The sequence below is a fragment of the Hakea prostrata genome, chromosome 6 (assembly GCF_041222555.1).
Source record: "Hakea prostrata isolate BN-2017 chromosome 6, UWA_Hpros_2, whole genome shotgun sequence".
In the NCBI taxonomy this organism is placed as follows: Eukaryota; Viridiplantae; Streptophyta; class Magnoliopsida; order Proteales; family Proteaceae; genus Hakea; species Hakea prostrata.
Genome location: NC_142605.1, coordinates 9,999,317 through 10,022,669, shown reverse-complemented (window position 1 = coordinate 10,022,669; position 23,353 = coordinate 9,999,317). Strand labels below are relative to the sequence as shown.

Here is a 23,353-nt window from a genome sequence, read left to right as displayed (position 1 = left end):
ATGGGGTTGGGGATCACAGTAATTACTTGTGGATGGAAGAAGATTGCTGGTATCGTTGAATTGCTGCAGTAATTGAGGAAGAATTTTGAAGAACATAAACTCTCAAACCTGACGTGGGGAGGCCACGACCTTATTGTCTCCAAGCTCTCAATTTTTTATCCAATTCAACTTAACTTCACAGAGAATGGAGGTTTTACTTTATAGCCTCAAAAAATAAATTATAAAAAGACCCTAAGTTGCAAAACCAATTAAAACTCTAATTGCCTAACCAATTCTAACTCTTTAACTACTAATTAACTAAGACTTTAACTTGCACAAGGAACCTCCTTAACTAACTCTAAACAATCCAAATTCTACAACTAGATATGGATATCTCCTAATAAAAAGTAGAATCAAAGTGGACTCAAAATAGGGGTTCCCCAAACAACTAGGAATCCCACTTAAACAAGGACTCAGTAATTTCATCCAAGTATATGGCTACTTTCAAATTTCGGGTGTCTTAGGTCTAGGTCCTATTGAGTCCAGACAACGACTCAATAGGACCTAGACCTAAGACACCCGAAATTTGAAAATAGCCCTATACTTGGACAAAATTACTGGGGTTGCTGGTAGGGCTGTAGAGTGCTGGTAAAAACCCCTTGGGACTTCATTTAGTGGTCCTGGATTTAGTTTACATCAAGCACTCAGATAATTAGTTTGTGGGAACCTAGATCATTATTAATACCATTTAGCTTTCTTTCTACTACTAATGATTTTGGATTCTCTTTGTTCTACTGATATTGAGATCTATGATGTGGGTGTAAGATTGGCAAATAACTATGCAACCTTGGATTGTGTGGCGTGCCGGTGTAGCATAGCAGTCATGCCTTGAACCTATGCAGTTCAAGTGGGTGTGACAGTTATGAAAATAAAACCATCACATTATAGTTGTCAGAGTATAGCCAAACCAAGGCAATTAAGGGGTAAATAACTAAGGCAACACATCGCCTAGGCAATCAATGTGACACCAGTAAACAATGTGAGGGAGAAAACCTAGATATATAAATGAGAACAACTATCCATCACAGACACTCTTCATCTCTCCTACCCTTTTATTGGAATAGAAAAGGAAATTTCTATCTATTCACTATACTTACTCTTTATTTACTCTTATTTGCCTCTCAAAAGTTTGACCTCTTATTCCCCCAAAAAATGAAGTTTTACCTCTCCTTCTCCCTTAATATTTCAAAATGACCAAATTATCCTCTATTTTTTTCTTGATACCTTTTCTCCTTCTTTTGTTGGAATCAATTATACGTGATATGTGTCTTTTATTTTTAATTTTTCCCTTCCCTTCTTTATAGGACTTTTTATTTTTAAATTTCTTCTTAATTTTTTCTTTCTTCTCCAGTGGATCTTTATTGTTGGGGAAATGCCAGGTCAGCATTGCCACATTAGCCTCCACTAGTTTTGATGATAACAAACACAAGCTGTTCATTTCTAGATCAAGCCAAGTGAATCAAATTAAGAACATGGACCAAAGGCAAGATTGATTAAGACACTAATGAAGAGTGAAGACCCAACTCAAATGAATGTTCGAGTCCCAAGCAATGACTCAACTAAGACTGGACATACGGACTTAAAGCTTGAAGACAAAATGAAGAATTGAAGACTGAAGGAGGATCAAGCTCAAGATGATGATAGGATGCACATAGGACTTATGACACATCATATGCACATATTATATGTATTTACACTCAATTTTTGTAACCATATTCATCTTGTCATTAAAATGACCTAGGACATCTTAGGAGAATATTTGTGGACGCAGGGTTGGTTAGGAAGACCAAAACCTCTATGAAAAATGCGAGTATCCACTTGCTATCCATAACAGCTTGCCATTTCTTTTGAAACGGTGCACCAACTCAGCCAAAACAACAAGCCTCTGAACAAAGATTGCATGATATGCAATCACAATGACCAAATGGATTGGTCCATTTGACTAAACGGTGCACCGTCTTGAAACAGCAGACCGCTTTATCCCAACCAGTACACCATCTGGCCCAACCTTAGCCCAAGTGCCCAACAGCTATATTTTCCAAATGATGCGCTGTCTCCCCAAATGGTGTAGGTCTCAGTCAAAAACTTATTGTTTTCCAGCTGTTAGGACTTGGACCAACAAACTTTTTGGGCTTCTTTAAAGACAAAACACCCCCATTTAAGAGCCTCTACAAAGTGTATTTATTACTCATCACTTACACACTCTCAATCTCTCTAATCTCTCTTACTTGTGTTCTTGCTTCTCTCCCATCCCCATTCTTTGAAGCTCATTCCAAGGAAGCAAAGTAAGCTCAATGGAACAAGGCTGAGGTGATTGAAGGCATTTGGGGCATTCAACAGTGTTGCAACTCATTCAATTTGAGCATTCATTCTCATTGCATCACTCTCATTCTAGGGGTAAAGTGTAACAACCCTTGATAGGTAACATCTTTCCCTATCCTTGAAACTTTGTGTTGTAATTCTAGTCTAGGTTGACTAGAATTGTAAAGAGTGTTTTTGCCCTATTAGAACAAAGATTGTAGAGGGTGCACTTGCCCTATTAAAACAATATTGTAAAGGGTGCTTTTACCCAAGACCAACAAAGATTGTAAAGGTTTGATCCACAACCTATTGAAAGATATCACTCGTGGAATCTCTCTTGAGGCCAAGCAAAGAGTGGACGTAGACTTTTTCAAGTCGAACCACTATAAATTGTTGTGTTGTTGTTGATTGCAATTGCTTAATTTAATTTAAATTTGTCAATTTAATCTTGAATTGGCAATTAATTGGAAAATTAACCTAATCCACTAGTGGTAACCTATTCAAACCCCCCCCCCCCCAAGTTGCTATAACTCTTAAGAACAAGGGAGAGAGAGAAAATGCATCTGTCAATTTAATGGATTTCAATAAAGAAAATGGACGAAGAACATTTTTTTTTTATAAAAATACATCTACTTACATTTAATGGATTCTTACAAGGATAAAAGGGAGAAAGGAAAGAATAAAACATTCATGTATAAGAGGAAGAAAGAAAAAGAAAACTTTAAAAAAATAATAATATTACAGCTAATCATGTACAAAGAATATCTATGAAAGAGGGGAGAAAGAAAAAAATGAATAAAAGAAAGTCAACATAATCATAAAGGGGCAATTAAGTCATTTTGAAATATCAGGGGAAGAGAGATAATAGTTTATCTTTTCTTTTTCTTTTTCCTTTTTTTTTTTTTTTTTTTTGAGGGGGGGAGGGAAGAGAGGTTAAACTTTTGATAGGAGAGTAAGAGTAATCAGAGAGTAAGTAAAGGGGAGAGAGAAATTTATCCAAATATAAATATGTTATTATATGTTCATCCTACCCTTCCCTAACCGTTCAAGTTATAGGTGAAATGGTAGCTAATGTAGTATCAAGTAGGAAGGTCCAATGTTCAGCGTCAGCCCCCTGGAAGAGCACTAGGTCTTTCATGTTTTCTCGACTACATGCAAGGACCATGTGTCCTTGGCCAGATGCAAGGACCATGCAATCTTGGCTTGCACATGCAAGGGAGTGCCACTGTATACATATATCCTGCCCATCCCAACCAGTTCAAGCTTCTAGGTGTACCAGTAGCTAAACATCATATGCCATGGAGATCGAGTAACCCTATATTTCCCCCCTCTCACACTGGAAATTTAGTCATTCACAACACCCCCCCCCCCCAAAAAAAAAAAAAAAAAAAAAAAGAAAGAAAAAAATCCCCAGAATACAAGTTAGCCATTCCCATGACTTTTAGGATGGCAGTGGGAAATCTTTCTCAAGATTATTCTGATGTATGATCCACAAGCTCCATAAAGATATATTACCAAGTTGCTGAGCTAAAAATATTCTTTCTGGCACATGCAACTTCAGCATACATATGCATCAAGTAGAACTTATCAAGGGTACAAATAAACTATTAACACAACATAATAGAACATCTTAAATCAAGCAACACACCTAGATCCATTGCCACGGAAGCTGGGTCCACAGTCGCTAATTCAGAAAGAATTCCAAGAGAATGCCTTACAGCAATGGGATCAGTGAATGAAATCCTGCACTAATAAGAGTTCAAAATCTGTAGTAGTCTATTACTGACTAATAATCAATAAAAAAATAAAAAAATAAAAAGAAGAAGAAGAGGCAGAAGCCACCAACAGTACTCTAGTTCTTTTTTCTAACCCCTCACCCCCCCCCCCCAATTTTTTCCTTTTTGGAGAGGGAAACCACGCATTGTCGTTACACCTTTTGTAGAGAAATGAAAATACCAAATTTTGTTTGCAATTTCCTTCCCCAGCCCTCCCAAACTCCAAACCCCAAACCCCAACCAAAAGAAAAGAAAATTTAACAAGCCAAAAGAAGAAATGTGAAACTGATAACAGTGGACTCTAGAAGAATGGGACAACAAAAATGTACCTACAAGTACAGAAAGGATGACAAGATAAAAAATTATTCAGGAAAGTGCAAAAGGATACAATGAACAAATAAACAACCTACAGAAAGATATGAAGATGAAAACAATCTTTCCTAATGTCAGCAACAGCAAAATTATATTGATTTCTCAAAAAAGATAAAAGCATTAGATAAAATATCCCTCCCCCCACCCCCCAAGAAAAAAAGGGAAAAGCAGGAAAATTATACAAGCTATATACACCATGTGAAATGAACCAGGATCTAGGGTTTGGCTGAATGGAATAATGCCCTAGATCTAGTCTCACTTCAGGATCCTCTTCCCTGAGAACCAGCAGTTTTCTAGGGCAATACCCTTCAGTGGACGTTTTTGACAAATTCTAGTGGTGTAAGGGTTAGGCTAGGGGTAGGGTAGGCTCAGCCAGACTTAGGGGTTTAGGGTTTCTCAAGCTTTAAACCTTGCGGTACTTGTAATTTTAGAACTGTAACTTGAGTTTAGGGTTTGAAGCATTTGAGGGTTAGGGTTTCCTAATAAGAAAGTACACTGCAGAATTCTAGGGTTGGAAAGTTGGGACCAAAAATAGGGGGGTTGTAGTGATATTCTAATTCTAAAAGGGGAAGGGTTAGATCAAGGAGGCAGGGACCTATTAGTCTTAGAATACTTGCTGCAAATCTGTATTTTAATTTTCTGCACTTCCAGATGTGCAACAAGCTGGAAAAGAAGAAACGTGAAGGGGGAGGGCTGGGATTAGAAGTCTAGGACAAGGGGAAGGGACGGGATGATTTAACAGGCATTGGGGGAGTGTTCCTAATGCTGCCACAGGGTTTGGGGAGGGTTGGGAGAAGCCTACGATGAACAGGGAGGGGCTGGGCTTCAGAAAACTAAGGTTAAACAGGATGAGGAAGACTACGGGTGAGAGGGGAGAGTGAGTATTGGGGTTGGGGAAGGGGCCTGCACTTAGTGGAAGATTGAAGATGAAAGCTGAAGTTGAAGAATTTCTGCAGAATTCAGTACTCTTGAAGTGCCATAGGCCCCCTCCAGGGAACCCACGACTTCTCTAGCTTACTGCTTACCTTCAACACTCATTCAACATTTTATTTAGAAATCAACTTGCTGATCACAAGGTTTGAAGGGTTATTTATAGCTTACTAAAGAAATTAGAGTAGGACTCTAACCTGCAATGCAAATCAAACTGAAACTCCTAATAGACTAGGACTTCAACTCACACAAGGACTTCCAATTTACACAAGGAACCTTCATAACTTACTCCGGAGGAAACCAATTTAAATTCTAAGAGTAGATATGGATTCCTTGCAATGAGTAGGACCACTCTAGTGGACCCCTTCACAAACTAGGAACCCCACTCTAATAAAACTCTTTAATAAGTTGACAAACAGGAACTCAATGTCAAAAAAGCAGATCTAGGGTCCCCTAAACCCTAATTTAGACTCACAAAAATATGCAAAATTACCAAAATACCCCTATCCTTGGTCGCAATTGCTTGGGTAGCTGGTAGGGCTGCAGGATACTGTTAAACCCCCTGAGCCCTCATTGTGTGGTCTTGGATTTGGTTTACATCACCATGAGTACAGTTGTAAGTCAACTTATGCTCAACCAAATAGGCTTGCCAAACATAATCACAAAATCATTCAAAAATAATTCAGGGAGGGACTCCAATGAAAAAAATCAGATCCCAGCTTTGTATTACTCATTCTTTCTGTCTTCCGTAAAATTATTATTTACGCAAAAAAAAAATCAAAACAATGTCGCAAGTCACTTCTTCAACAAAGAAAAGAAATTGAATGGTTGACTCTTAAAATTGACCAAACATAGGTTTATGAATCAATCAATTTTCACATGCCAAACTAATTGTTTCAAGCTTGCTTTAGCTATTTTCTTGTCTCAAAAGGAATTGTACAAGACCAAATCAACTAGGTCCCTAACTCATAAAATGATACAATTCTCCGAACTTGATGAGAGTATGAACTCCATGCATCAGAACTCCATGCATCAAATAAGCAACTGTCCCAGAAAAAAAGTAACACACTTACCCTTGGACAGCACGATAACGGAAAGCTTGATTCCCTGGATCCAAAGGAAGTCTTCTTAAAGCGCTCATGGCAGCATACTGCAAATTACCCTTGAGAATAGACTGCAGATATTTGTCAATCAATCATGATTTAGACTTACTGCTCCATTGAAATAGAAACAAACTCCATCACATTTTTTATAATAGAATATCAGTAAAAGCACCAGAAAATGAAATGTAACATATCAGACATGTTGATATGTAAGTAAATGTACAATAATCAAAGAAAAGAGAAAAGAGATGACATATGACAAAAGAAAATATAAGCAATCAAATAGTTCATTTGGTTGACCCTTCTGAACATAAATAAGATAGTTGGATACTTGGAGATATTATAGCATATACTTTGAATTCAACGTCAAAACTATCAGAACTTAAAAATTTGAAGAGGAAAAAAGACAAATTTATTTCACTCCCATAATCCGTGTCTGTCAACTTGCATTAGAAGTAGTGGAACTGTGGAACTACTCAGTCACTAAATCCTCAGTAGTCAACTGACCATAAATTCATAATTATGAACTCAAACATAAAACAGGAAAAAATGTAAGAAAATAACAGCCATGGGGTTACACATTGACATCATTCAGAAATAACATGGGGGAAACTTTTCCTGGATAAAGTGGTGATTAATCAAAATGTCCACAATATAAGAAAGAAACTTGGGATGAGAGGACTTTTCTTTGAGCTTCAGAAATCTAACTTGGAAACCGCTAACTCTAACAGTCTCTTCATGGCGCTTCACAAGGTCACGGAGAGCTCTGGTAATTGACAGTGGTGTAAACATACTTCAGAGCCTCCTCATTTCTAACATTGGACTTGCCATGATCCGATAACCTGTGCCTCTAATGCACCAACTTGTGACGTCTATATTTCGGCTTCGGGTGGGTGTGGTTTCGCAAACCCATATCTCCTTTATTTCGTTTGGGGTTGAATGCCTTTCCGAACCGGTGTTCTGGGCTTTGGCTTTCTGGTTGGGTTCCCCCGGCGCTCGTTTCTCTTGCCGCTGGCCTTGCCTTTGCGTTCAGAATTGCTGAAACCATTTTTTTTTAATTCTGTGGCCATATCATGGGCAAATCTTGGTAGAACTTGTTAGAGACTAATACTACACACAGACCACAACAACTGAGTGCATGTTGAGAGAGATTTGTTGAACATTCAAACTTTGATGTGGATACCTTTCTCTTAAGTAGATTTTTTTAAAAGAATAAATAAATATTTAAATGGATAGTCTTTAGTTATATGTAAATTACATATCGTAGGCTGATCTCTGTAGTCATTGAGTTGGGTTTAAATTTGTCTTTAAATTATTTTTAACTTTTTGTTTAGAAAAACAGTTTTCTTTAAAGAATAGTTTTTCCTTTTTGGGGAAAAAAAGGGTCGACAAACATTTGCTAGGCATCAATTATATGTTAGACACCATTTGTCAATGAGACCCACAGGCTGCTGTGATGGACAATGAGCATTTCTTAAGACATTGCATGACATGGCCTACTTTTGTGAAGGAATAGAAAGAATAGTCTAAACATTCTGCTATGTTAAGAGTTGCTGAGTGAGTTTTCAATCAAGGTCTGGGTGTAATTTGTTAGGGAAGGTGTTTGGTTTCATACCAAAAGGAAGAAAAAAACAACACATGAACTCAATGCCAATTTACTGTCACATCCCTACAATCCTATATAAAAAGGACTGATTCTGTTCCCAGGACCCCGCTATTAATCTATCTTAAAAAAATGTTTAAGTGCATAACTTATAAAATTCAGCAAATATCAGGAAGGATAGTATTCCAAGAGCACAATTCTCTGTCAAAAAGACACTTGAAATACACAATTTCCAATATGTGGTATTGTGCATGCAAAGAACAAAATTTTCATGAATCCTGGATCCCTAAGATTTTTTTTTTTTTTTTTTTTTTTTTTTTTTTTTTTTTTTTTTTTTTTTTTTTTTTTTTTTTTTTTTTTTTGGGGTTCCCCTCCGGAGGAAAGAAACAAGGACCAATATTTTATACTCCTGGTTTCTTTATACTCCATCACTTCCAATGGTTTCTTAATTCAATTACCTCTTTGTCAAGACCTTTGAAAATTCCTTTCCTACGCTTTTGCTTTGTATCAGCAACCTGCAATTCAGAACAAAAATTCAAATTTTGGAACTACTATTAAGGTGATAAAACTACAACAGCTAACATATAAAATTGCTAGAGGGAAGCCCTGGCAATTGGCGCAACAGTTAAGTTGCACTACTGCAACCTGTTGGTTGTGGGATCAATATATTGAAACAACCTCACATGCAAAGCAGGGGGTAAGGTTGCATACATTTGCCGTCCCAGACCATGTAGTAGTGGTAGTTTAATGAACAGGTAGTTCGCTTAGAGTAATGCTGATTGCAGTAATTTTTGGAAGTGGATAGTAAATATGGAAAATTACTACTAGCTCTGCTTCTATTGGCAAAATAATTTGCAGATAGCACAAACCTTATCTAGAATGTCAAACACAATTTCATACAATTTGGCCAAAATTTCATTGTTGCTTGAGGGAGCAAAAGTAAGGGCCTTCAAAGCCGCAATCCTCCGCGCATGAACTTCAAAAGACCAATAAACAAAACAAGAACTATATCAGACCAAATCAACATGAATGGGAAACCCTATGGAATCAAATTTACTGTTGTTGCCTAACTTATTGGAACCAATATTTGAAAACTCTACTGCAAAAGAAATAACAAATATAAGCAGACTATAAGATCCAAGAACTTTCCAGGTAGAGATTCTATGTAAGGTGAGGAACCTAAGCCACCACACTAAGAAGCAGAACCAAGATGCAAGGAGAAAAGTATTAAAAAAATAAAAAATAAAAGGGATAATTATTGTTGCCCCCCTATAGTTTGATTTTATTACTAATAAAACCCTGTTCTTTACGAAATTACTGTTGCCCCCCTTCCTTATAACGGTGTTAAGCAGCCGTTAAGTTTGAATATGTTATGTCTAATTTGCCCTTCATTAAAATTAAAAAATCAAAAGATGATGCTACCCCATTTATAAAAACCAGATTAAATGTCAATTTTACCCTAAACTTCATTTATTTTGAATTAATGAAATGGGCAAAATCCAAATCCAAATTGGTTTCCCACCTTCACTAAACTTCATTTATTTTGAATTCATTTATTTTGAATTAAAGAAATGGGCAAAATCCAAATCCGATTTGGTTTCCCACCTTCACTAAACTTCATTTATTTTGAATTAAAGAAATGGGCAAAATCCACCTTCACTAAACTTCATTTATTTTTAAAATATTTTAGGTGATATTCAGTTTCCAATTTGAGTTGAATTCGATTTTCCTTCCTCTTCGGTTTCTATTTGAGTTTTATTCAATCATTCTTTCTTCATTTGGTGGTTTTTTTTTTTTTGAATAAAACGGATTATAGTTACTTTTTTCTCCACGGTTAATTAAGGGTACTACTGTAACTTGACAAAAGGGTAAATAAGTAAAGAGATAAGTATAAGGGTATTTTGGGGTTTTTGAGAAAATATAAAGATGTCACATCATCAGTAAACTAACGGAACTTAACGGTAGGGGGCAATAGTAATTGTAGACAAAGTTAAAGGTTGGATTAGTAATTTTGAAAAGTACAGGGGATACAGTAGCAATAAAATCAAAGTACAGGGGGCCAATAGTAATTATCCCAAAATAAAAAATAAAAAAAGAGGCACATAACTGAAAACAAATAAGAGATAAACCTCCCTGGTAGCAGGAGAAAGGCTGCATACATTTGAAACTCCCCAGAACCTGCTAAACACAGGAGCATTGTGTACTAGTAATGACATTATTTTTATGTCATTATGAGGCTAATTGGTTTGAGTCTGTGCATCTTTAGTGATTTGCATAAGGGTAGCTCTGTAACAAGCCAACTCAAATGAGTCATAAGGACTAAGCATTAGCATTCATGTGTTCCTCTCATTTTGCATAGTTAACAACTTAACAGATGTCAGCATAGATTCAGCATCCTCCCTCCCTCTTGTCCCTCGCTCCTTCACCTTCCTCTCACTGCCATTCAACAAGAATGACAGGTAAGTAAAGAATTGGAGCAGCAACAACTGTTTGCCAGGCAACACATCATCTCCTTTTTCCTCTTCTATCCCCTAGAGGAATGTGACACCAAATTTCAATGTATCCATAATTGTGATTTGTGGCCATGAAGAATCAAGCAGAGTGCTAGATATTTGAGCTTCAAATGAAGATCGAACCTCTATAGAAACTGTTAGACTATCAGTAGTTTAAATTATAAACTCAAGTGATTTACCTATATCTTGGTTTTGAATCTTAACTTTGAAACTATTGTTCATATTTATAACTCTTCTTCTCTTTTGGTTTGTGTAATCAGATTGCAGAGTTAACCCCTTGGTTCATGCTGACCGCCAAATTAATTCACCACTCAAGCAAAAGGAACAACAAATTATACAAAAACAAGAAGAACAAAAAGGAAGAATTCTGTATGCTATCCATAAACCAAATCCTGGTCTTGGTTACAAGCCTAGACGAGACCTCATACACGAACTATACAGCAATTCTACAGCATTCAGATTGCATAGGTATTGACATGTTAGAGGAGGGTGGGGGCGAGGAGGTGATGGTGTTTGTAATTTGTAGTGGCTTCTGTTCACAGACCTCCAACTTCAAATGAACCCAATCCACAAAGAACCTCTGTACAAATCAACCGGCAAGTTAACCTTAACACTCAATACCCATAGGCTTGAAAATTTGATCTACAAAACCTAGTTCTCTACCATTAAACTATTAACCTAACTTTAGTCCCATAAGTGAGAATCCCATTTACAGTTTGAGCAGTCAAGCTCTGACCCTAGTTCTTGAAGCAGAGCTGTTTTCTTATAATTGGTCCTTCATAAGTCTAGCTACAACAACAACAAACACCCTAACCTTATCCCAACTAAATGAGGTCAGCTACATGGATCCAAAATAGTTTGACATAGCAATGGGAATAAGAGATATCGAGCACAATACACAGAAGGCAAAGCAAATAGGAAGAAAAAAAATGAAGATAATGTCCAGGTACATGATAGCCTAAATCATTGTTACCAACAACTTTATGTTCCATTAACTGTGAAATATTGAAAATAAGCACACACGCAGGGCTAGAAAAAATAATAAATCACAAGCTCAAGCATGATTGTAGATAAACATGGAGAAACCTAACCTTTTTCTCCCTTCTTTTCATCTTCAGGCAAGCGAAAAACTAGATATTATTAAATGAGTAGCCTTTCATTAATTCTAGAAAGATTGACATTTATCAAGTTCCAACTCCCAAGTTATAATTTTTTCACTCTTATTTCACTTTTAAGAGGGTGCACGAATCTTTTGGAGGCCTTAACCATTTGTATTTGATTGACTTGAGATGGGGAGAGAATGATGGAAACCCAGATTTAGGGTTAAGGGAATTTTGGGAATTTCCCTAAACCAAAGGGCTGCCCAGGAAATTCCAGCAAAAGAAAGAATCCGGATCTTCTCCCCGTCGGGGGAGCACTCTGTGCTCCCCCATGGCTTCCTGACCACAAACATCAGTGGGTCCCACTGGTGAAAAAAAAAAACTTTTTTTAATTTTTTCAAAAAGTATTTTTCACCGTGGGCCCCACTGATGTGTGTGGTCAGGAAGCGTGGGGGGAGCACTTTGTGCTCCCCGTACGGGTCGCTGATCCGGACTCCAAAAGAAAATGGTTATCCTAGGGTTTATAGGGTATTTTATGACTCTAAACCCCGCTGTGATGATCAATTCAGATAACGTGTTAAGAATTCCAGATCTGAAAATTTAACAGAATCAGAAAACTAGGGTTTAGCGTAATTCCGCTATGTACTTTGCTGCCTTGCATTTTCAGACTCCACTTTAGTGGTCTGGAATGCTATTGAAGGTCTGAATTGCAGTAGTTAAGGATTTCTAGAAGTGTGAATAAGTTGCATAAGTTTTAGATTAAAAAAAGATGTAGTACAGGATTTTTGAAGAACTAAGAAAACAGGGCTTAACTGAGGGACTAACTACAGATTTAATACCTAAATGGTGGAGCAACCTAAGAAGAGAAGGGGAGGCCTAGGGGCTGGGAATTTGGTAGTTGCAGGGGCAGGGATCCTCGGGCTGCCATGGGAAGGAGGGAGGGGTGGGGGAGTTGTGAAGGGAGAGTTGGGGGAGGGGCAGGGGCTGCGCTGGTTGTAGGGGAAGGGAATAAGGGAGCTGTTGGGGGTTTGGGAAAGGCCTGATAGGACCTGCGATGGGGGGCGGAGGTTTCTAGGGTCATGCAAGGAAGGGAAAGGTGGGAAAAGATCTGTGGGAGAGAGAGGAGGCAGGTGATGGGAGTGGGAGATCCTGTACTTACTGTGGAATGCTTGAAGCTTGCTGGAATGAAGAAGAAGAAGCTGAACTTTAACAAGCTTTACTCAACCAAGGCCCCCTCAAGGCCTCAACTAGGAAACCCTGATCGTCAAACTCAATCAACTTTATGAATCATCAAAACAGAAGAATTACAATAAGCAGTAAGGCTTATTTATAGCCTTTACAAAGAAAGAAGAACTTGACTCAAACTCAACTAAGACTTAGAGACCAACTTAACTACCAAATCAAAGAAAAGAATTATTCTTGAAATCATAGTTGTCAAGGCATCGCTTAAGCGTCCGGGCAGTCCCTACCCAGTCAAAGCGACCATCGCTTATTTTGAAGTCAATAAAGCGGTCACTTTGTCGCTTAAGCGTTTGAGTGGGCGCTTTGGTCACCCAGCCACCACTTTATTGGCGCTTTATCTTCTTCTTTTTTCTGTTTTCTTCTTTGAGATTCTGAAATAATACTTCTATGGTAAACCCAATATCAATATATCGCACCATTGATTACTAACAATAAACTCAATATCACATCTCCGTGATTTTGAAATAGCATTTCATCTCTAAGATTCTGATAGGGTTGTTTTATGTTACTTTTCCTAGTTATCAACTGAAAGTGAATGCATAATGCCTAAGTTATTTATTCAGCAGGTGTCTGAGTTATTTTTTGTCTCCCAGTGAGGTTGTTTAGTTGTTTTGAATCTTTTGATAATTTGGTTGTTAAACTTTGAAGTTTTATTTGTGACTTTGATGTTGTTATATTTGAAGTTAATGACTATGTTATATTTTCCAATCTTATATACTAATTATATGAATGAACTTTTCATTGAGTTTCCAAAATGTTTCATACTTAAATGCTAGGAATTTTATGTAACTTTTGATATTTGGATCAAATATCAAAAAATTAATAGTAGAACGCTTTGACCGCTTAAACATCGCTTTATTGGCGCTTTGTCGCTTGAAACCCTCCCTCGCTTTGTCACTTTGATAACCTTGCTTGAAATAAAATACTAACTTATCTATAAGAGTCCTCTTTAGGAAAAGACTCCCTACATAAATAAACCACAACTACTTAATAAAGATAAATTCTAACCAAGGGTAAACTCCTAAAAGATAAGAACCCTTCTTGTAAAAGAGTCTTATCTTATACACAACTTAACTAGTAGAGACCCACTCAAACAAGAAATAAGATGGACTAGGAGTCTTTCACAACTCACAAAATACTATAAAAAATAATAATAATAATAAATAAATAAATAAAGATAGATCCATAACCCTTGGATCGAGGAGATTCCAACCAGACCCATCTTGAGCCCTAAAAGGGATGGAAAATGACCAAATACCCCTGGAATGTAGTTCGACTGGCATGTTTGGGTGGTTCTTGGGGCCACTTTGGGGTTCGGCCAGGGCCGGTCTCTGTGTTCACATCAGAGAATGATGCTTCACATCTATATTCTATAGTCATTAACCTATTTTATGTTTCTTCCAAACCAGTACCAGCTACCCTCCAACTAATTTCCATATTTTTACCAGATTAGATACAATGACCCACCAAGCACAAAGAATTGGGGACCCTCAGTAGGGACTAAAAATGATAGCCTCAGGCCCTGAAGCAAAAGTAATCACTAGAATTATCTGATTTGGCCAACTTATGAGCTAGAGAACTGGTCAAGGAAAATTTCATGTAAAGAAAACCCATTCAGACTGAAAGAATTTCTTTATGTATTTTAGACGGGATTACTAGACCCACTCTGTTGTAGGTTTGCTTCAATTTCATGTTTCATTCAAGAAAAAGAACACTATAAATCATAAAATTCATGTTTCATACCCCAAAAAAAATAATAACCACTATAAATCATAAACACAATAAATAATCCATATCAATAATATGCAAGGATTATGGATAGAATAAAATAAACTTCAAATAATACAATAACCACTTTACATTCTAAATCAGCATTTAAGGCCTCTTTTGTAAGCTGATCAACTATTCGAGGTACAACATCTGCTCTAGTCACCCCTCCAACAGCATCAATGTCAGCAAGAGCATCCCAATTCGGCGTGGGAATCCCACCACCTGAAGCTAAACCTTGAGCACCGCTGTCTGACAAAATTCGAGCTAAGTAGTAGTATACATATCGTAGGATACTCCTGTCCTCACATTGCTGATGAAGCTGGAAAGCAGAAAAAGCTGAACAGTGTGAGATTCACTCTATTAGACCTCTCCAGCATCTGAATCCAGAGTTCTAAAGCAATCAGAGCTATAAGAAACAACAGCACATAGAAAGCAGAGAATGGAAGAAATTTCAAGCACAATTATAAGTAAGTAATATCTAAAACAATGAAATATATCATAAACTAATCTTGATATAGAACTCAGAAAATTTCCACTACTTTTGGCTCCTGGAGTCCACAACAGGAACAGCTAAATATACGAATAATTAAATAATTGAATGCGACATTTCTAGAATGGAAGTAACAACTATTTTGCGAGAGAAAATATAAACCCAAACCATGAAGAGGAAACCAAAGGAAAGTGGAGAGTAAGACAGTCATACCATTAGAAGAGATGGAGCCAGAGAAGGATCAACAGAATTGTAAACAGCCAGCTTTGGGAATACATGAACCACTAACTGCTTCTGGGAGTTTTTCTACAAAGATATGGGGGGGGGGGGGTAAAAATTCGTCACAATCGTATTATACCTGTTAAACCCAACTAGAACACACAAAAAAGAAGATAGAAAAAAAGGGAAGACTACCAGTTTACCTGATCACATGTGGCAGCAAGTTCATGAATACTCCTAGCTAATTGCGAATACGAAACCGGCTGCGACAAAATCATGTTTTCTCATTGAGATACAATATCCATTAAAGAAATTGTAGCATTTTGTCAGGAATAATGGATTACAAAACAAATTAATCGTAATGAGAGAGAAAAAAACCTTTCTCTTGACATGTCTCTGGGGCATATTTCGGACGGGATTCAGAGCTTTGGCAACAGAAATGGTATCTGATTGGATCTGCATCAAAGTGCTTTTCTTGCTCTTACGATCTGATGGCACTGAAGGTTTACCTAGGGTCGAAGGAGGAGGCACTGCGACTGAATTGATGGTGGCAGAAGAGGTGGTAGTGGTGGAAGAAGCAGCGGAAGTAGTTGAAGGATCTGAAGTTATCAGATCCATGAGTGTTGCACCTGACGAATCCATTTTCTTCAAACCAGAAGCTCTTTTCTGAGTGCTTCTTCGTTGTCTTCTTCTTCTTCAATCTTTACATTGACCAATTAAGGTTGATTTGTGCTTTTTCAGTTCTGCTCCTCTGCGAGTTTTGATCTGTTAACCGGAAAGAAGCTCTGCCGAAAAGACTAAAACGACGAACCATAATTAAAACGGGAATTGCAGAAAAAGGAGAAAATAAATTAATTAATCAGAATGAAGCCCCATTGGCTACGGAGTCCCGGAGTCCGGACACAGCTACCTTCAAATGACTGTCCTGCCCCTTGCAAAATGAGAAATCCTTGGTTGATGAAAAAAGAGTACTCTGTAATGTTAAATGCTACGGAATAGAAGTTTCCTTTGTTTTTTGTAGAAAGGCCCTGTTATTTAAAAGGCAAAACAAAGTGCATCAATCAAGAGGTGGAAGACAGAATTTGCGACTAGCCCGCATTAGAAAAGGCCTTTGCTTTACCATAATCCAATGGTTTTAACGGGGAACAGGCTCCCTTAACCAACTAGTGGGTCATGGCCGTTTTCTTATAGTCTCAATCAAGAGAGCCTTCTGGGCTAGGGAGTGAGCCACAACATTGGCCTCCCTAGGAAGTAAAGAAAAACTACATGATATAGATAGTCTGCCAAGTGCTTGATATCCCAAATTACATTAGTACCTAGGAAAGGGGCTTGGTTGTTGGTTAATCAACATGTTGATGACATAATGTTTATTCGACTTGATGACTAAATGGTCCAACCCATACGACATGCCCCCAAGAAGCCCATGCTGAATGGCTAAGCCTCACCAACCTCCATATTGTCAAAACACAAGCCCATGGACTTTGATACAATTGGTTCACCATGCCAATCCTAAATCACAAGACCAACCCCACTCCTTCCTCAATCTGCAAATAGAGCAGCATCAAAATGCACAAAGTAAGTGTAGTTCAAGGGGGGCTTCCAGATTTTCCTCTAAGGTTCCAATACGTCTTCAACCTATACCACCCTCCATCCACTTTGTAAAAAACCAGTAAACTCCTTCACAGCACAACAAACTTGCAGGACCACATCTGTCACATCCCCAAGCCGGTACCTTAACTGGCATACTCGGGTGTGTGATCCACAGCCCCAAGGAACAAGTATCGAGGAAATCATCCTCCCACGTAAGCAATAACATAATCATGAACATAATAATCAGTGTGCAAATATATAATAAAAGATTCAAAGAAGGATAAGAAATAGATTAAATCATATCAGAGTGCGAACAAGTAGAAGAAAATGTCAAGTCAACAGTAAAGTGAGGCGGAAACTCACAATACTAAAATAGCGAAAAGAAAGTGGCAAAAAGGGAAAGGGGAGGGATTACAACTAATCCCAGAAAGATATAACATCAGTAACTAAATCGTTTTCAATCTTATAGAGAACATCTCTATAAGTGTAAGGTTCAAAAATAGCACAGAGACGCTTCCATTCTATCGACGGACTAAGCATTGTACGTAGCATGACCACCCGAGGAATCTTCAAGGTAATCGTCGTAACCGCAATCACCTTCTTGGAAATATGTCTCCTCTCCCTGCGCTTCTTCGTATGTGTAGTCATAATACTCTGAGCCTGTAGAGAAATCTAACAAAGACAGGCACATCAATATTTACATCACACAATTGGTCAGCTATTTCCTCAATAATATCACCTGCAACATGTATTAATATGTCTTCAGCAATTCTCTTCAGATGATCAGAAGAATAGTCAAAAAAGTCCTTACCTCGATCTTCATCCTCAACCATCTTTTCTGGGAAGATGGAAGTATCGTGGGGTAAATCAGCTGGTGTGTGTGACAGTAAGCTTTCTCTATTTTCTTCAAAGATCACCCTCGGTGGCGGCAGGAATTTCTTCATGTGGATTATTTTCTTCGGTGGGGACTTCGTAGGAGCAGTATGGAATTCTTTTCTTTTCTTCTTCTTCTTCTTCTTTAAGCCAGACGAACCCTAGTCAGAAACTGGACTTGTGGACCTAAGTCTGCATCTCAGTGTATTGGAAGTTCTGGAGGTCCTCATCTTGGGACCAAGGGTCTTACTTGCAACAGTTTTCACAATTTGAACATCGGTATTTTCTCTGGCGGTATCTTCTGGAGCCTGGATGGTTTTTTCTCGACTAGGGGAATCTTTTGAAGTATGACAGGTAGTATGTTTCCTTTTCTTGGAGGGTTTGGTAACCCTAGAATCGGATTTCCTTTCTTCTGAAACAATTTTTCGGAGATCAACAACGCTAGGGACTGGACGAGCAATTATTTCTGATGATAAAAGTATATGATGATGAATAGAGATTACAAAAAGAGAGAAAGTAAGGGAAAAGGAAAGAAAGATATACAGTTGTTACTATCCTTACCTGGAAAAAGGCCGTGACTAATGAGACCTGCATCTATTTTCAACTTGGCTACATCTATTGGAGTTCCGGTGGGAATCATACTCCAGGTTACTCGGTCATATTCAGTAAGTTTGGGACGCACTTTCAGAGGAGATAAGGATTCCAAGGAATGTAAGCACCATCGAGACCGAAAGTTTGGATTTGGAATGGCACAGAAGAAATACTTTTCCCGCCATTGCTTGTTGTCGTGGGGAATGGAGGAATCAATGAAAATTTTGGAATCTCTTCCCAGTTCATTCAAAATGCAGGTTCTTCTGGCAAAATGAAGGTATCCGCGTTCGCGGGATACTTTCAGGGTGTAATAATTTCTGAAAAGGTCGACAGATGGGGTACGATTCATCTGGAGGATAAAAGCAAAAAAACAGTAAACTAGTCTCCAACTATTTGGAGTAAGTTGAGAAGGGCAGACATGATAGTAGTCCAATAAAGATTGAACTATGGGGATCAGGGGGATTCTAAAGCCTGAGTCAAGATGATCAAGATAAATGGTGATAACTCTTGGGTCAACTGAGTAGGGACGGTCGGAGGAGTCAGGAACCCATATTCTAGCATCGGAAGGAAAATGATAACTTTCCAAATAAGAGTCCAGATGGGACTTCTTTATTTTGGTGGGATACCACTCGGGACCAGCATACTTTGGGTCCATTTTCTCTCTGGACATATTGACAGGAGTATAAATAAGGATGGCTTCATTGTGAGCATATGGAACAGGTTTCCAGTCTGAAGGATTATGCTGAATGAGGAAATACCAGATACGTCTTTCATCCACTCGTCGTTTTGAGGAACATCAGGTTGAGCAGAGGTACTGGGTATTGAAGGGTTGGAAGCAGAATCCATGGCGGAGACAAGAAAGAAAGAAGAAGAAAACCTGAAAGATAAAATCTGAAAAGAAGTGATAAAGGAAATGGCAGATAGGTATGTTTGATGTTCACGAAGAAGGAGAGCAGAGTACGGAAAGGAGCAGGTGACAGTTGACAGATATATATAAAGAATGAGAGAAGATTTCTTGAAAGGAGGGGGAAATGCACGATGGTCCAAAATCAATGGTCATTACCTTTCGTAACCGACGCGTGGGATCAATCAGTGAACGTATGAAAACTGTAGTTGAAAAGAATGAGGATGATGTGTGAGAAGGTAAGGGAACAATATGATGGTAATACATGGGAAAAAGATGAAATTAATGATCAAGCGGCAGTAACGTTAAGGAAGCTGGAAAGTTATATTTGAAAATTCATAAAAGGTCTGACAGGAAAGTGATTTCAGCCAACTTTAAGATAATTTGGGGGCTGAGTACAGTATTATAATTTCAACCATTGCAGAGGACATAATTTCATAAGGGACATTGTCATAAGTCGACTTTCAAGTTAATGATGATATGGTGACTTGGCATCAAAGTTTTGAAGAAATCAAGGATTATCTGGGGAAAAGGCGTAATGGCTGAGCAGGGAATACTGTATAATTTTGACAGAAAGGATTAAACCTACTGATCAGAGTCTCATATAAGTTCAACTTGATCAGTAGGCTTGGGGGCTTATGTTGTGACTAAAATATCCACTGCCGGTTCGTACCGGCCAAACCAATCTTAGCCGGGTTCGATTGAGAGATAAAGGAAGGATGATCAGCGACGTCCAAAGAGGAGCGATGATCCGATGGCTGTGATTGAAAAAGTGTTAAAAGTGGGAAAGCTAGTATAAAAGCGAGGGAAGATTCGTAACAAGGTAAGTCTCTGGAATCAACCAAACTCTAAGCTCACTCTGATTGAACTCCATTACAAGCATTTTAGAAGCTCCAGAGAGCTCTGAAACACCATCTTCACCATGCTGACTAGATCGTCGGAGACGAGACACCGATCAAGATGATCGGCTCCGTTTCTTACTGGTATTCTGTTTCTTTCAGGAGTGAGAGGTTGATCGATCGAAGAGCAAACCAGATCGAATCAGATCTGAGGAGTTCGGTGCGGAAAACTACGGTTCAAGGCGATCGGCAGAAATAGCACCAACAATTTGCATTGTTTACTTTTTATACATCTTGTACTCGTTGTTCCTTCTCTCAAGGAACCATGTCTCACGAAGTTGGTCCCTCTCAGGGTTCTATCCTCCAGTCAACTAATGACTTTGTCTTGCCAACCAATGACCTTCCAACTACAATCCACTTGTTCCTCAACCTTCTCCTTGTCAAGTCTCTATAGCCCCCTTGTCCTATTAATCCTATTGCATGTGATCCTCCTTTTGATCCTAATTGGTCCTAAATTCCCTATGGGAATGGCACAGAAAAAATATTTCTCTCGCCATTGTTTGTTGTCATGAGGAATGGAGGAATCAGTGAAAATTCGGGTATCTTGACCCAGTTCACTTGCAATACATGTTCTTCTGGCAAAATGAATGTAACCGCATTCACGGGATACTTTCAAAGTGTAGTAATTTCTGAAAGTTCTATGGAGGGGAGATGCTTCATTTGGGGAGATGCTTCATTTTGTGAATGAAAGCAAAAAAGCAGTACACTAATCTCCAACGTTTTGGAGTATGCTGACAGGGCAAACATGGTAGTAGTCAAGAAGGGACTGAACTATCGGGACTAGAGGAACTCTAAAACCAGACTCAAGGTGGTCAAGATAAATGGTAATGACCCCAGGTTCAACACTGTATGGACGATCATAAGGTTCAGGGACCCATACCTTGGCATTGGAGGGAAAATGGTAATCTTCCAAGTAAGATAGCAGGTGAGACTTCTTCACCTTCATTGGATACCACTCTGGACCAGCATATCGTGGGAGAAAAGTCCATGGTGAGCATAAGGAGTGGGTTTCCAGTCTAAGGTGTGTAAGGAACAATAGCTTCATCGTGAGCGTAAGGAGTGGGTTTCCAGTCTAAGGAAACCTGATCGGGGAGAAAATACCCAAGGGTTTTTTCTTGTTGGTTGGCACTCGAAAGAATAGTGGGTTGTTAAAAAGTGTGTGATGCAGAAGGATTAGTTGAAAGGTTCATGGCGAAGAAGGAAAGGTAGAAAGTGAAGATTTGCAGAATGAAAGTAGAAGCAGGAAGAACAATGGAGATGGCGGATGAATATGTTTGATATTTTCGAAGAATGCAGACAGAGTACAGGAGAGAGCAGATGGTAGAAGATGAATAAATATAAGGGATGAAGTGTGGCGAAGGATTTTTCTTGAAAAGTGGACTCATAATCGACGCGTGGAGTCAATCGGTGGATTTAGAGGCATTACGGTTGGACGTGAAGACAATATAAAAAGAGTTGGGAAGGATGTGATAACCGTACACTAGGAAGAGACATAATTTATGATCAAACGGTGCAAAGAAGGATAACATCAAGGAAGACAGAAAGTTATATTTAAGAAAGAATAAAAGGTCTGACAAGATAAAAATTTCGGCTGATCTGCATGATGATTTGGGGGCTGAGCACAGTAACCTTATGATTATGAGATGGTTTGATTTCCAAGAAAATTACAATTTTATATAAGAGATGGTTCATGAATCAATGCTCAATTTAATGATGACTTGGGAACCTGAGACTGCAGTTTTGAAAATCATAATTGCTTGGGAAAAATTATAGGATATTGATCCAGTGAAGTTCTGCCATGTGGAAGAAATTTTGGAAAGATTAACATGGGATACCAAGAGTCAACATTTAAAGAGAAATTTTTTATTCTAGTTGGACGATTTTGATGAAATCTACGAGATTGCGACAAACACAGTATTCTGGAATTATTTGAAAGAAATATTCAAACCTCCTGACCAGAGTCTCATACAAGTTTGACCTGATTAGCAGGCTTGGGGGCTCGTGTTGTGACTAAAATATCCCAATCCCGGTTTAGGCCGGTTCACTCCGATCTTATGACAATTCGATCGGTTTAAGTTGGTTAAACAAAGCGATCTATGGGTCCGCCTAGGAGCTAAGAAGAAGGTCTAATCATGGCCATCCAATCCTATACTATGATCTGATGGTCACAGTTAAAAGTAGATCAGGCGGGAAATCTATATAAAGAGGAACGATGAGTTCGTCTAGGATAAGACTCTTAGATCAATCTAAACACCAGGACTTTTCTGATTTTAAGCCATTAGAGCACCTCAGAGGCTCCTTCGAGCTCTAAAGCATTGTCTTCATTTCTGACTAGACCGTCAAAGACACGACGCCGATCAAGACGATCGGCTCCATTTCTCACTGGTGTTCTATTTTCCAGGATCGAGAGATTGATTCACTATGGAGCAAACCAGATCGATCCAGATCTTAGTAGTTTTGTCACATCCACCCAGCCGGTACCCCATTTGGATTACCCGGGATGTGATCCACAGTCCAAGGATCAATGATCTGAGGTCCATGCCTCCCACATACACGGTAACATAATCATGAACAATAATAATCAATGGTAAAAACAATTAATACTAAGTATCATAAATAAGATAAGATTAAATAAATCAGAGTGCGGAAGACAATAATAGTAAAGTATAATCAAAATCATAAAGGTGAGAGAATGTATGATAACCACTCTCTCAGAGCAGCGGAAAAGAAGTGTGATAACGTTAATTACATGTCCAAGTGTCAAAAGATAATCCCAAAGATAAGTTAGTTACAAGACCAAAGGTTCCATAAATACACCAGGGGAATGGGGCACTAAGCTAGGGTTTCTTCTATACTAATGGTAGTCTCCTCAACAATACGGATGAAGTAAACCCAACGCTGCCGCTCCCGCACAACTGTGGGGCTAACCCTGGTGCGGATAGTAATCCTCCTCGGCTCCAATATACGGATCCTCACCGACGCCACTACCCGGAGGGTAGTATGTGGAATCATAGTCCGCCTCAAGGGAGGTGCCATCGT

At 38.5% G+C, this 23,353-nt stretch overlaps 1 protein-coding gene across 1 annotated transcript in view; it reads right to left on the bottom strand.

Annotated features, from left to right (window-relative positions):
• Positions 1-16,413, bottom strand: part of LOC149012219 (SH3 domain-containing protein) — a 49,412-nt gene extending 32,999 nt beyond the window's left edge. The window contains exons 1-9 of the mRNA XM_089158351.1: positions 16,368-16,413; positions 15,836-16,254; positions 15,661-15,720; positions 15,452-15,544; positions 14,839-15,067; positions 8,993-9,099; positions 8,582-8,638; positions 6,491-6,591; positions 3,989-4,083 (exon numbers count right to left, since the gene is read on the bottom strand). Of these exons, the coding sequence (XP_089014477.1) occupies positions 3,989-4,083; positions 6,491-6,591; positions 8,582-8,638; positions 8,993-9,099; positions 14,839-15,067; positions 15,452-15,544; positions 15,661-15,720; positions 15,836-16,099 (1,006 nt within the window). The 5' untranslated portion in view covers positions 16,100-16,254; positions 16,368-16,413. The remainder of the gene's footprint in view (positions 1-3,988; positions 4,084-6,490; positions 6,592-8,581; positions 8,639-8,992; positions 9,100-14,838; positions 15,068-15,451; positions 15,545-15,660; positions 15,721-15,835; positions 16,255-16,367) is intronic.
• Positions 16,414-23,353: the final 6,940 nt, after the last annotated feature.